At 39.6% G+C, this 16,007-nt stretch overlaps 1 protein-coding gene across 1 annotated transcript in view; it reads right to left on the reverse strand.

The window, feature by feature from the left end:
- Positions 1–16,007, reverse strand: part of DOCK8 (dedicator of cytokinesis 8) — a 224,152-nt gene that overhangs the window by 148,953 nt on the left and 59,192 nt on the right. Inside the window, exons 3-4 of the mRNA XM_082620022.1 lie at positions 10,975–11,150; positions 7,940–8,011 (exon numbers count right to left, since the gene is read on the reverse strand). Coding sequence (XP_082476148.1) covers positions 7,940–8,011; positions 10,975–11,150 — 248 coding nt within the window. The remainder of the gene's footprint in view (positions 1–7,939; positions 8,012–10,974; positions 11,151–16,007) is intronic.

The raw sequence follows: 16,007 nt of genomic DNA on the forward strand, positions 1-16,007 counted from the left end.
GATATGGTGTATGAACTCTTTATCTTAAAATCTTAAAGCTGGGGGAAATGTCCTAGAATTTAGCTCATGTCTATGCCATACCCAATGGAGAAAGAGGCGTAGAGAGAAGTGACTTGAGGAAAATGGAAGCAGGCACATGGCTGTAATTGGTGGGGGGGTGGGGATTCACTTGTAAGTAAACACTCTTGGAAATAAGTGCATTTTATGACACAAGGAAGAAAGCTAAAGACCAGATATAGTTCTGGTCTCCAAGGCTACCACACATAAGGTCTCAAGCTAGGTTGCTTCCAGATTTTTATTCCTGTGGCCCACACAGGTTTCCTTATGAAGAAGTATGTGACACTGAACCTGTGACATCAATATCCTCTGGAGTGTACACATCCTAAGAAAGGCAAAGGGCAAGTGTGAATTTTGAGTTTTAATTCACTGTTTTCTTTCCACCTTAGAACAAGTTAATGTTAGTTAATTCCTTTGGGAACTTTTCCCCTTAAAATTGGATTTCTCAGGAAAAACACTCACTAATTCAGTGTGTTGTCATTTAGGGTAGTAATCTTAGGAAGCAATTTAATGTTTGCCTATATTTTCCATTACTTTGAGTTGGGTGGTTTTTTTGCCAGGACATTAGATCACATGAAGCTTTTTATTTGAATCCTTAGGGAAAGCCCCCTAAGGATTTTATACACTAGAAAAGCTTACCCATTTGGCATACACATACATGTTGCTTAATGAATATTGGTGAGAATAACTTTGAAGAAGCTAGCAAGTTTATGAATGCCCATGTGAGGCTCTCTCTCAAAGATCTCTGTTAGAAAGTAGAAAATAAATATTATAAGATAAAATGAAGTTTGGTCACATGTGGATCTACTTTTTTTTCTTACCACTATGATTTGCACACTTAGAGCAACTGGAACCAAAATCACTTTCATAAATATTTTAAGTAGTTATTTCTTCTGAGGAATTGTTCAAAAAGGTCCCCCCAAACCCTCCTACACTGTTGGTGGAAATATAAATTGGTGCAGCCACTATGAAAAACAGTATGAAGGTTCCTTAAAAAACTAAAAATAGAACTACCATACAATCCATCAATCCCATTCCTGGGCATATATCTGGACAAAACCATAATTCGAAAATATACATGCACCCCTATGTTCATTACAGCACTATTTACAATAGACAAGACATGGAAGTAACCTAAACTTCCATCTACAGATGAACGGATAAAGAAGATGTGGTATATATATATGTATATACACACACACACACACACACACACACACACACACACACACACACAATGGAGTATTATTCAGCCATAAAAAAGAATGAAGGGAATTCCCTGGTGGTGGAGTGGTTAAGAATCCGCCTGCCAATGCAGGGGATATTGGTTTGATCCCTTGCCTGGGAAGATCCCACATGCCATGGAGCAACTAAGCCCGTGTACCACAACTACTGAGCCTGCACTCTAGAGCCCACGAGCTGCAACTACTGAGCCTGCACGCCACAACTACTGAAGCCCGTGTGCTTAGAGCCCGTGCTCCACAACAAGAGAAGCCACCACAATGAGAAGCCTGCACACTGCAACCAAGAGTAGCCCCTGCTCAACGCAACTAGAGAAAGCCCACGCGCAGCAACGAAGACCCAATGCAGCCAAAAAAACAACAAAAAAAGAATGGAATAATGCCATTTGCAGCAACATGGATGGACCCAGAGGATTATCATACTAAGTGAAGTCAGACAGAGAAAGACAAATATCATATGACATCACCTACATGTGGAATCTAAAATGTGATACAAATGAACTTATTTACAGAAGAAACAGACTCACAGACATAGAAAACAAACTTATTGTTACCAAAGGGGAAGAGGGGGGTAGGGATAAATTAGAAGTTTGGGATTAGCAGATACAAACTACTATATACAAAATAGATAAACAACGAGGTCCTACTGTATAGCACAGCTAACTATACTCAATATCCTATAATAAACCATAATGGAAAAGAATATGAAAAAGAATACATATACATATTTTTTCACAATAAAGGCTGTTTACTATCATTATTATTCCCTGGGGACACCCTCCCTGATGCCCCCGACCAAGTTAAACCATCTCATTAAAGACGTCTACAGCACTGCGGGGTGCTCGCCTTTCCAACTCTTATCTAGTGCTTTCTGTCCTCCTAGATCCTGAGCTCTGTAAAGGGCGCTGCCTCTGTCTTGTTCACAGGTGCATCCCTAGAGCCTAGGGCAGGCCAGGCCTCCAGTTGATGCAAAACACATATTTGTTCCTCACTCCTTCCCTCAACAGGGCTGCCTTTGGCCACGTACACAGAAGGGCGCAGCCCTGACTTTAGCCACCTCAATGAGTCTGGCGTCCTTCCGCACAGAACAAAAACCAACTTCACAGACCTTAGGTTGTGAGAAAAGCTGCCAACATAACCTACTTACAGATGTACTGAGATTTGAGCTGTGAGCTGAGTCTCTCTGGACTTCTAACCCTCAAAAGTCATTCAATTTGCTTCCAAACAGAGTCACTTTGCGGTACACCAGAAACTAAACAACATTGTAAATCAAGTACATTTCAGTTAAAAAAAAAAGTCCCCCCAAATACTTTTTTTATTAATTGATATTTGTGAACATTATATTTTAAATTTTGCTTATTTTGCTAGCATTTAGGAATCCCAAAACAGAAATTATTCTGAATATTTCTCTTGATATCTTTTCTAAATGTTTAGTTTTATTTCCTTATTCAGAGTATACCTTATTCATCCATGTTACTGCATGTATCAATAATTTGTTCCAATTTACTGCTGAGTAGTATTCCATTGCATGAATGTACCAGAGTTTGTTTATCCATTACCTCCATTGACTATGATTTGGGTCATTTCTAGTTTTTGGAAATTACAAATAAAACTACTATAAATATTTGCATACATATTTTTAAATGAACACAGGTTTTCATTTTGCTTGGGTAACTACCTAGGAGTGGGACTTCAGGGTGTATGATAAATGTATATTTAACTGGGATTTTAGGATAGGTAAGGGAAGAAAACCCAGTGAAAGAAAACAATATTATGAAAGTGGGTGTCATAGCTTCTGGTTTAAAATGATAACTAGAATAAGATTGGAGGCATTTAAATTTTATTTTAATCAATAATATCCAGCCTTGGCAAGGATATGAGGAGAAAGGGCAGTTTCATGTCCAGCTGGTAATGGAGTAAATTAACACAACTTTTCTGGAGAAGAAGTTGGCAGTACTTATTAGACTATATCATATGCACTGGTTCCATTTCTACCTTCAGAAATATTCACACATGTGTAGAGGCAAATGTGCATAGATGTTCATTGTGGTATCATTTATATTTTGGAAAATGGAGACAACTGCAGTGTACATCCACAGTAAGAAAGTCAATAATTTATGGTATTTTCCTTCACCCCTGGAATGCCAGGCAGCATTTTAAAAGAAAGGGATAGGTTTTTGATATGGAAAGATTTCAAAGACATTATTGAAAAAAAAGTATATTATGTATGCATGTAAAATATTTATTTACATGTGTATTTTTGCATACATAAATATTTGTGTAAATATGAATATGAATATTCATGTATGTTTGTGAGGGCATGAAAAGAAGATCTGGGAGGCTACACAATGACCTCCATGCAGTTAAGAGTGGGTGGAAAAAAACAAAAAACCCTCAAAAAGATAGATAACAGAGAACAGAGTAGTGGGTACCAGAGGGTAAGGGGCAGAAGGAGGATGAAGTGGGTAAAGGTGGTCAACTATACGGTGATGGATGGAAACTAAAGTTTTGGTGGTGAGCGTGCTGTAGGGTACACAGAAGTAAAAATATAATGTTGTAGATGGGAAACATATAATGTTATAAACCAATGTTACCTCAATAAAAAAATAAATCTGAAAAAAAGTTAGGAAAAAAAGAGAGTGATTTGAAGAGAAGGACAGGGAGCAAGCGAGCAGTGAGGGAAGAGACTAGCTTTTTACTTAAGACACTCCTTATTACTTGATTTCTTTCAAAACAAGCTTACATTATTTAGCACATAAAATAACAAATTCAAAGGAGAGCTCATTAATTGCTAATTAACAACTGGTCAGCAACTACTATTGTGACTTTCTCCAACTTCCCTGCCTATGAAGACACAGAAAAAATGGAAACTCACCAAAACAGATAACTTAATGCTGAAGTCTACACAGAATCTCTGTGGATCAGATGCAGCGGGAAAGAGAAGGATATACCATACTTTGCCTCCCCAAAGGGCAATGCAGAGGAAGGCGCTTTGTACTTTCCTTCCTGCCAGTCCCCCAATAGTCAATGTCTATAATAGTCAGAAATCTAAATTCTCCTTCTTCATTGTAATGGCTTATCTATGAAGCCATTCACAGGTTCCACCTGGTTTTACTGAAATGAACTACCACCAGAACCACTACCTTCCTTGCCTTTCTCTTTCTACCATCATTCTGCAACCATATAGAAATAACTCATAGAAAACAACTATCTGAATATGTATGTAGGGTTGGGAGATGAAGGGCACCTGGAATAATGTATTGGATTCTCCCCACAAATAAAATATTATGGATGCACGTGAGGGCAGAATGATCCTGGGAGGACTGTGCAATAGGAATTACAGCCTTTATGTTAGAGTATCAGATTTAGAGTACCAAAAGGTCAAACAGTGGGGTTGGAAAAGGGGCTTCCTCAGTTGAACACTAGTCAAAGCTTGCCAGAAACTGATAACGAGTTTCAAAGTTGCACACGTCTACCTGTCCATCAGCTAATTTCTGGGAAACAAGCTGGTCCATTACCCAAGTGCACAGATAACGGGGCCAATGACAATCCCCATCCTCAGTATGTTGCCAAACATAAAGTTAAAACAGACATTGCTTTGTTTTGTGAAAATAAAAAGATACAAAACTTGCATAGAATAAATATATGAAAAACCACTGTTCCTACAGAAGAGATAAAAACAAATGGAGACACATGAGGGAACAGAAGCAATAATCAAAGTGGCTAATGGTCTAGTTTAACATTTTAATCCTAAATTCCTAGTAAATAATATTAGGTTTATGGATTAAATTTTAAGCATGACAGCAAAAATATAAATCATAAGGAAAACTGTCAATATAGATTTTACTAATAAATAATTTTGAATGTTAAAAAAGTATAAACAAATTTAAAAGACAAAGAGTATCCTGGGTAAGGAATTCGTATTATATGACATACAAAGGGTTAATATCCTTACCAAATAAAAGCAGCCCTAAAGATAAACAAGACCAGACAAATACATTAATAGAGATGCACAAATTTAATGAATAAGCAGAGCACCAATGAAAACTTACAAATGGACGACAAATTTATGGAAAAAAAGATACCGAAGTGAAACAAAGAAAATGCAAATAAAAGACAGCCATTTTACAAATAAAATTGGAAATTTATTAAAAGATATCATCCAATATTCTTGAGGATTCATGCATATCTTGCTAATAATCTTTCTGATGTATTATTCCCAAATCCTTAAATTTGTGCATACACTTAAACACACAGAAACTCCTCTTGTAGGAATTTATTCCAAAGGGAAAAAACCATAACTATACACAAGAATGTTGCTATACTGGGTATAACACTGAAAAACAGGGGATCATCTAAACATTAAAATTGTTTAAATAAATTTTTGTATAAATACATTATACAACCATTAAAAATTGTCTTGAGGAAGAGTATTTAATAGCAAAGAGATAGTTACCACTTAGTGTGAAGACTGAAAAAGCATGCTGCAAAATAGTATCATAATCTGACTTAATTTTTATACAAATATATACAAAGAAATATGATTCAAAGGTAACACATCAAATGTTAATGGTGGTTATCTGTCTATAGCGAAATTGAGTGATTTTTGTTTTCTCTTTTTGTTTCACTATGATCTCCAAAATTTTTACAATGAGTATTCTAAAAAGAGTCCTTTAAGTTTGTTCAAGATAGAGAAAAAAATTCCAATGGGAATTGCCATGAAGAATGAAAAAGTGCAGTGTCCCAAATAGAAAATAAAAACCAAATGTAGTAAAATGGACCTTTCTATTTATTGTCCCTTCTCAGATTTCTTTCAAACCTTCATATCCAGAAAGTACCTCTAATTATAACATTTAAAAGCATGAGAACAACTTGTTCTGAAGCCTTTTATTTATTACCAGCAAAGTATAATCTTATTTGACTGCCCGGCAAACTTGGTTTTCTATTCAAGTTAGAATAGATGATGGACTAGCATCTAACTTTCTCTTAATTACTTTATACAAGTGAAGCTTTCTCTTTCTCAGCTACTGAAAATAGTATATGCATACTGACATTACTCCAAAACACATCAGCACAAATTCAATGGCACCCTTCCAGGAGCTGGATAAAACCCAACCTCCAAAGTCTTTCATCATTTATCCCACAGAACGGTAATTCTTACTGGAGTATAGGAGAGGTGAGGACATCAGAATTTCAAACTACTTGTGTGTTGTCACAGGTTCTCTGATGTTTCTCTAGTGGGGTGTGCCCCTGATTGCAGACTCTCCCCAGACAGCTCCCCAACATGTACACACATACAGGTTGCAGATTCCAGTGTGGGTAGATGCTTCTCATTAGAGGGTACTCTCCAGGTCATTGGCATGGAGACAAAAAGCTCAGGACAATGTCATAGAACATTTAATTAACCCAGGAGAGAAGGGCCTTTTTGACTAGAAGGCAAGCAAGTAATTTATTTCTTGGTCATAAATTTAAATGTGCCCTTTGAATCTGAGGTCAAATTTCCATTCATTAATCCCTACCCCCACCCCCCAGGAATTCATCAGAATAGAAATAAAAGGGCCCTATTCTTTGTGTTTAAAATGTAACTTTCTCCTTCAGTAGGTGAATGGATGAACAAACTATAGTAAATCCACGCAGTGGAATATTATTCAGTGAAGAAAGAAATGAGCTATCAAGCCACAAAAAGACATGCAGAAAGAAGGCAAAACTATGGAGACAGTAAAAAGATAAGTGGTTGCCAGGGAGGGAGGACCAGATGGCACAGAGGGGATTTTTAGGGCAGTGAAACTCTTCGGTATGACACTCCAGTGGTAGATAAACGTCATTTTACATTTGTCAAAACCACAGAATGTAAACACAAAACATAAGCCCTACTGTAAACTATGGACTTTAGTTAACAATAATGGATCAACACTGGCTCATCAATTGTACCAAATATTCCACACTTACGTCAGACTCATCCAAGGAAGGATAAATTAGTCAGAGAAAGCTGCACGAAGAAAAAAGAAATTTGATATGATCTTTTATCCACAGGTAGGATTGGGTAGACAGACGAAAGAAGGGAGAGCATGCCCAGAGGGGAGACAGCAAGAGCAAAGGTGTGGAAGGAGAACTGAGTCAGTCATGTGGTGCAACAGTGAGGAAGAGACGCAGGCTCAGAGAAAGGAAGGGGCTCCAGGAGTTAAGGGAAACACGTTTTAATAGATAGAGTTGGGCCAGATTATTAAAGCCCTTGAAAGGCAAGCAGGTGGTGTTTATATTTGGTATCGTAGGAAATAGAGAGCCTTAGAAGGTGTTTGAGCAGGAGAGTGATACAAGATACAGTCAATGCTCATTACTCATGGATTTTGCATTTGCAAATTTGCCTACTTGCTAAAATTTATTTGGAATCCCCAAAATCAGTATTCATGGTCATTCAAGGACATAAAAACCTCACACACACAAAAAAACCCAATACATTAATAATAGGGGGAGATGTGTGTGGGAGGTAGTATATGAGAACCCTCAGTACTTCTTTCTAATCAATTTTCTTGTAAGCCTAAACTGTTCCAAAAAAAGTTCATTAATTTTTTTAAAAAGTTATAAAGATGTAACGATATAAAGTAAGTATATATGTAAAGAGGGGAAAAAAATGAACTTACTTCCGATTCACAATTAGCCACTCCCGAATATAGGTCTGAACGCAGTCCCGGACGTGAGGGTCCAGTTCAACCCTAATGAGGTGGAAAACAACATAAAAATGTTATTACCAGGTAAACACAACAAAGCAATCCTTTATCATAACCAAGGAGAGCAGCAGGATTTCAAATCCGTATCAACTGAGAATGCGGAGGGCATTGTTATCCAGTCCTTTCAAGTGTCTGAAGTATTCCTGAGGCAGTAACATTTTTACTTCGATGAGACAAACGTTGGCATTTTATGCTTTGTGGGTTTTCTTTATTACATAGAATCGTATTAGACTATTACCTATCCCTGAAGGCATTCCAACACAAGACAGGTAGAACAAGCTGTAGTCATATACAAAACAAGAAGAATAAGTATAAATACCAGTCTCTTCTGGGGTAATCTAGGCATATTTTTTGCTTACGTGTAACCTTGTTAGGACATGCATGTTTTCCTTTTTGAAAGCCATGAAGAAGAGGAGTTGTACTTGAGGAGCTGACAGGCCCTGGCTTTGGTTGGTGATTATTAATTCGGGCAGCTCTTGTCTACTGAGTAGAGTGTGTCATGAGAGAAACTCTTAGAGTGCTTCGGAGTCTGGAAATTTAGAAATCACTACCTCCCCACAATAGCAAAGGTTATTTTTGTTTGTTTGTTTGTTTTGGGTTTTTTTTTTTTTTTTGCTGTTCTCCCACATGTGTTGGTACTACAGATAAATAGGTCTAAGTGCTCTAAGTTTTCATTTTCTGGTTTGTAGAAAGCGGGTAAGAACAGTACCCACCTTGTGGACTGGCTGTTAGTTTTAGATGGAATACTGTAGAAGTCAGACATGTGGTCCCTGGGCCCTGACTACTCAAATCCCAGCCCCATTCCTTACGTGACCTTGGGCCAGTCACTCAACCCTTCTGTGCCTCAGTTTCCTCACCGTAAGTGGTGATAGTAATCGTGCAGTGCTCCTTTGGAGAGCTGTGATGAAGATGAAGTCAGAGTGTGAAGTGCTTAGAAAAGCGTCTGGCACATAATAAGACCTACCTGTGATAGTTCACACTTGTGTGCCGTTCATTCTGCACTAGGCACTGATGCAATCCCTCTACATGTATGAATTCAGTTAATGTCAATCAGCTCCATAGAACAGACGCTATTACTATTTTCATTTTGCAGAGGGATGAGATGAAAAGATCTTTCTCAAAGTCACTCAGCAAGTGGAAGAGCAGGGAACCGACCCCAGGCCACTCACCTGGGAGCACAGGTTTACACCCACTACACTATCACAGCTCAACATCAAGTTCTCGGATAGGCACTGGGGTTAACAGGAGTCAGCTGTCGTTTACTCTGATGATGATGGTACTTTCTTGGGCTTTAATTACACACAAGACTTTTGGGCAACGATTGAAATAGAGGGTATTTGAAAGCCATCAGACAGATAACGTATTTGTTATCAATTCTGGTGACAAGGCAATATTATGCTCAAAAACTGATGTTAAGGGCTTCCCTGGTGGCGCAGTGGTTGAGAGTCCGCCTGCCGATGCAGGGGACACGGGTTCGTGCTGCGGTCCGGGAAGATCCCACATGCCACGGAGCGGCTGGGCCCGTGAGCCATGGCCACTGAGCCTGCGCATCCAGAGCCTGTGCTCCGCAACGGAGAGGCCACAGCAGTGAGAGGCCCGCGTACCTCAAAAAAGCCAAAAACCAAAAACCAAAAACCAAAAAACTGATGTTAAGAAAAAAATTACCTCTTCTACCAAATTTCAAAAAAAAAAATCAAAATCCTCCTACCTGTAAACTTATTGTAAGTATTTTAAACAGGATTTTCCAAGATTCTGATCTCATTTGAAGTCAATTAACCATATATTTTACGCAAAGAAATTACATTATTCTCTACCAAAGGTAACAATAATAGATGTTACCTATATGAAAGTCACATCTGAATAAATGGACTGACAACAGGGAAAACTGTTTCCCAAGAATCACCATGATTTTGTTTTCTGGGAAGTGAGTATCTTCAAAATGTTAGAGCAGAGCATATGGTCAGCTCTTCTATATGAATGAGAACTGTGTAAACAAAGAGCAAAGGGTCAAATAATACCCTATCACTGTCATCTAACCTTCTTAAACTTTGATGAAATAAAATCCAAAATAGAACTGGAATATCCCCGAGTAGTGAGGGCAGGGGCTGTGTTTCGTGATCTCATTTCCAGGACTTTTTGGGGAAGAGGAGAAGGTTGAAAATCTCAGGAGGATGTGAATCTTAATTTGGTTTTGAAGATGAATGCAAATAAAAGTTCATCCTAAATCTCCAAAGAGACATTGCTTGTTACACTATGGAAATAACAGGAGTTTCATCTAAATATAATTCCATCATTTGATACTGAGGGCTAATGCTGACACCTGTAAACACATCGATGAACCCACTGTAGAAACTCAACCCTAAGCAGCTATTCACATATTCACACTACAGAGATTTCCCCATTGTTTTTCCGCTTGACAAGACTTGCTTCAAAAGAAAGAACTTTGCCTTATTCATGTTTTTATCCCACTTCTCAGCACACAGTAGATGATCAAGAAATGTGGATCGGACTTACTTTTGTGACTTGATCCAGTCTCATATATGGAAACAATTAAAATGCTCCTGAATGGAGGCATTTCAATGATTATTATTTTTACAAATGGAAAAACTGAGGCCTCCTGAGGTCACATGACTCGCCCACAGTCACTGAGCTGACCCGGGCAGTCTGGGTCCAGAGCCTTCACTCTTCACCTCTTCTTAAGCAGTCGATTTTGTTCCACTGCAGCCCTTTAACTGGCTTAGTCCCCACATGGCTTTTCAAAGCCTCTGGTCAAACCCGTTCAAAATCTATCTACATGTAGGTGACAGTACCACTGTAGTCATGCTGCACATCTTGATAGATCTGAGTCATGTTACTTGTAAGAGAAGTCCAGAATTAGGGCATCTCTCCCTAACCAGGAACAGCCATGATCATCATAATCCCATCCACATTTTAAGAAAGCAATTTACCCTTCCTCCGGCAAAGAGGGCTGCAAAGTTCGACATTCCTTCGGCGTGAACACCACGTCCAAGTCGTCTTCGGAGAAGTCTCCCAGCTCTTGGGCAAGCTCCACATCCAGGCTGTTCAGGTGTGTCATCAGAAGTCCTTCAAAGTCCACTGGCTCCACTGGGTCATAAAACTGAGGCTGGGAAAGGAAAAAGAGGTTCCCACACGGTTTAGGGTAAAAGCACTAAGGCGACAGGAGATGTGTGCCCTGTCCTCCCTCTCCCCCCAGTAAGTGCTTTGCTCTTCATGTACAACTAAGTGGGGCTGTCTTTAGAGAAGCTGTCAAACACAGAAGTGGTCATATGCAGAGGAAAAGAAACACAGCATGGAAAGTCAACTCAGACCACAGTGAGTAATTAAAATCACACCCCAAGGTAGAATTTTTCTCTGCTTAATTGCATCTTGATGAGGATTCCTGAGAAGATCCAAGATGAGATCACAAGGCTTTGCTGCATTTTTATAATTTCTTATGCAAAAGCTCTCTGAGGCCGCGTTTACCCAAATACAGTGAAGCGGCGAGTCGGAGGCAATTTTCTAGAAAATCAGGCAAACTCCACAGTCCTTCTGTCTGAGTATTTAGGTACAGTGCTTTCTTTGGCCTGAGTTATCCTATACATTGATTCTTGAAGGCACTTCATTTGTAATCACAGCCCACAGTGAACCAGGCTGGGTGGCTGGGACACTCCAAGGCAGTGATTTCCAAACGCTGCTGCACTGCCTGGTGCCGGCTGGGAAGAATTTTCACTGACTGCAGTTAAATGAGCAAACTAAGGGCAACTGGCTGAGTTTTCATAAGGCTAAATGTACTTGCTTGAAAAGGATTGCCTTTTTTCTTTCTCTTCAATTATTACCTTCCATAGTGGGGGTATAAAAGAAATGATAGAAGTCGGTGGTAATTTAAAAAATAATTTTCCTCTGGTGCAAGTTGGCAATTCAACAAATATTTTTTTCTAGCTTGTGAAGTCCACTTAGACTTAGGAAACCACTGCCTTAAGGGAGTAAAAGAATCACTTAGATCAAGTTGACATGTGTAGTAGTGGTAGCAGTAGTAGTAATAATAACAATAATAATAATAATAATAATAATAACAGCAGCTCCGTGGTGTTCATTTACGGCAGACTATTTGGAGTCATCAGTCCAACAAACACCCCAGACTCTTGGCTTGTACTGCCTCGCTCTGAAACAAGGACAGATCCAAAGGAGATGCTGACAAAGCCGGGTTTTCATCACCCTGAAACCATACACCAGGATAGATGTAAGGCTCCAGGTTAGAGAAGAGGAAAAAAGTGCCATGGAAGAGGCAAGAAGATTAGAGAAGGTAAGTGTGGCTCGCCCTGTCTCCTCCCACCTTTGTGTCCCTGGCGGTGGTAGAGACCTGAGTGACACGTGAAAGAGTGAGGACGAAGCTGAGAAGTGAGCAAACATGCCCTCTTTGTCTGAGGTTCTTGAAGTGGCTGGCTTACATAATGCCCTATGCCAGCAGGACCAAAAGGGGCAGAAGAGAAGGCAGCAGGACATCCTTCAGTAGGAGAGAGCACAGTCACTCCCCTGGTTCCCCAAGGCTCCCACAAAGTGTGACCGAGGACAAGGAAGTTTCTTTCCCTGGGTTCTGACTGGGGACCTGGAAGTCAGCTAAGGAGAGGACCACAGTCCTTGGAGGGGCCTCTCAAAATGAAGCAGCTGGAACCATCAGGGGCTCAGAGAACTGCAGATCAGGCTATGCAGAAGCCAGGTGGGGACAGTTTGCAAAAAAGACATCGTTGACCTCTACCAGAGGGAACAACAGGCATTATCCACGCACAGAACAAAAAGAAATCTACTGCAGACTTAACATAAGACCAACCCCGAAGGAGAAAGTGGACTTTCCAGTCCTTATCACAACACGGCACAGAGGTCAGGGGCAGGGACTGAAATGACTTCAACTCGAAATGAAGAGATGGCACTGTTTGCATACTCAACCTGGTTACTGGAAAGTTTATACCCTTGAACTAAAAACTGTTGAGCACTCTATGTGCCAAGAAGTTGTGCTAGGTCATTCTAGACATTATCCCATTTAATCCTCACCAGAACTCTGTAAAGTACACTCTTTTATTACCCTCATTTTACAGATGAGGACTTTGAAGCCTAGAGATTTAATAATTTGCCCATGTTTACATAGCTGGGAAGCAGCCCATGTGGAATTCAAGCCTAGGCAGGCTCCTAATTTTGTTTTCTCTTGCAGGCTTTCCAGGGAATCTGGATTTCCAAAAATAATTAAACACAAGGCAGCGGTAAGCGTGTTTAGAAGAGAGTAAAATAAATCCATCTGCCACCACGCACAAGTTCCACTCTGAACTTCTCATGAGATTGGCTTCTCAAAGTAGTAACAGTGAAGTAATTAACTGATTAAAGTGATCCTAAACGTAAATTTATCATGAAGAATATCAATTATTCAAGCAGAGGCATTGAAAAGATATACTGAAAAATTATATTGAAGCACATTTGAAACAATGTGACACCAGCACTAATAACGACTGGGTTGGCCAAAAAGTTCCTTTGGGTTTTTCTGTAACATCTTAATGGAAAAAAACCCAAAGGAACTTTTTGGCCAACCAATAGTAGGTAGAAGCTTCCACAGAGAAATGGCATTTGTGTGAAATCATCAGAGAGAAAAAAATTTAGGCGCAGCCAAAGTATTATACTTATCATGTCCCTAAAATTCAAAGCCACAAGGGATAAGAAAAACCTGGCTGATACTGGCACCTGTTACCTACAGGACAGGCTGCCGAAGAGCCGGGGTGGGGACAAAGGATAGCTGACTGCATTTTTGAACTTCATCAGCAAGTTCAATTACTTGCTGAATATCCACTAAATGCAAGTCACTGAGTTGGCCCTTAGGGATAAAGATGAATACAGGAAGCTACTCTCATGCCTCTTTCCCCAGACCTTGAGCCAACTGTGAGACGGGGAAGCTTGCCACCTTCTCACATACAAAATAATGCTATCTTTGGAGCGGGGAGCTATGACAAAGAATACAGTGTCATCACTGAGCACTAACTGTACAGGAATGTGCCAAACGCAATAAACACAGCTGATCATAAAGTCATAAACTCTTACAGTCTGAATCTACTTCAGGACTGAATAAACGATAAGAATAAGCCATAATGATAGAATTCTTGAGTATCATTCTAGCACTACACATAAGCTGGCATTTAATAACGAGTCACCACTACGCTTTCTATGCTGAAACTAACAAGGGAGGAAACTGTTCATTCCAAAAGAGATGTAAACTAGTCCTGCTGTTGGCAAGTGGGTGGAGAGGCCAACTACTGTTATCTAGGCCTCCAAGCAAGTTGTTCCTCTTGCATATTCAAATAACCAGGAACCAAAAGAGATTTCTGTTCTCTAAACTATCTGAAGTCAATCTCAAGAGTAGGTTTTATTATTAAGCAATTAACACACATTTAGGGGTAAACAAATATTGAAGAGATTTACGGTGGTTTTGCATTTCATTGGGGGCTGAAGTTTGGGAATGGGGCCGGAGGGGGATGTTCTGAGGTCAGAACATCCCTTGGGCTCTTGGGAGCATAAAAGCCAAATGTGAAAATTTACTACTTCTGTTTTCTCTGCTACTGAATTATATGTGGCCTCCTAGTCAGTGGAGACTCAAGACTAGTTTAAATGGTATGATCCAAAGTAATTTCAAGGTCATCTTATACAAGGAATTATCACATCATGTCTATCATTTGTTAAAATAATATAAGAAAAAACCCTAAATAATCAAAATAAAAACAAACCAAAAAAACCCATTTTTAAAAACAAAACAACTTAAGACTGTACATTATCCTAAATCAGGCTTTGATTGTGATGGCTCTGTAATGTGTCAACTTGGCTCAGCAGAGCTACATTCCTCCAAATTCCCTTCCTAGTATTCTTCCAGTCGTGGTTGGCTACCGGGGTTTTCTCTTGCCAGAACTGGAGGACAGAAGGGAGACTGCAGCTATTCTGTAGCATACACACACCTACTGATACAATCAAACACTAATTTAGGTGTGATGTGATATTACCAATGTAATTAAAGTCTCTAACCAGTTGACTTTAAGATAATCAAAAGGGAGATTAGCCTGGGTGGCCTGACTTAATCAGTTGGATGTCTTTTCAAAGAGAGTGGAGGCTCTCTGGAAGTTCAGGGCTCCAGGCTTCAGCTCATGCCCGCGGAGTTCCAGCTTGCTGTGATCTTGCCTTCCTGAAGGCCCCGTGGACTTCAGGCTTGCTTAGCCACCACCAGTGGGTAAACCAATTCCCTGTAATCAATTCCTTAATAAACATGAAGATGCATCTCCTACCAGTTCCACTGCTCTGGTTGAATCTAGAATAATACACCAACTTTCACTCATTCAACAAGTACTCGCTGGGGTCCTAAGCAGTCCATCACTAGGCCAAGGAGACATAGTCAATGACCTCAATCAATTTTCAACACTCCTCTAGGGAAGATTCGTGCAGTCTTTCTTTCTAGCTATTTTCTTCAGATGTCTGATCAACAGAAGACTAGAAATACACAAAAAGTATAAATACTCTAAAAGCTTAAATTATTCAGAGACAAATATTCATTTTTAATGAAGAGGGTTGAAGATTTTCCTTGTCCCCTAATGCACATCAAGGGCTAGTTCTCCTGACACGGGGTAGGATTCAATTTGTTTTGAAGCTGAAAATTTCTACAGCATCAGAACCATGTCTGTTTAGAATTAATCTATGTAGCCTTAGCACAGCATAGTATGCTGTCATCACACTGACAGATGATTAAAATAACAAATCTGGACAATATTTCACAAATAAGGATACTGAAAAACAGAGAAGTTAAATAACTTGGTCCAAATCACACAGGTAATCACAAAAGACCTGGGTTCTTTGTTACAACACTGGGGAAGCTTCATGCCGCTTTGGGTGGGGCTAGGGGAAGAGGCATGATGCTTCCAAATGCCCTGGCCTTGTACCCTCATGCATGTTTATCCCTGTG

The sequence above is a fragment of the Mesoplodon mirus genome, assembly GCF_964341445.2.
Source record: "Mesoplodon mirus genome assembly, chromosome: 1".
Classification (NCBI taxonomy): Eukaryota; Metazoa; Chordata; class Mammalia; order Artiodactyla; family Ziphiidae; genus Mesoplodon; species Mesoplodon mirus.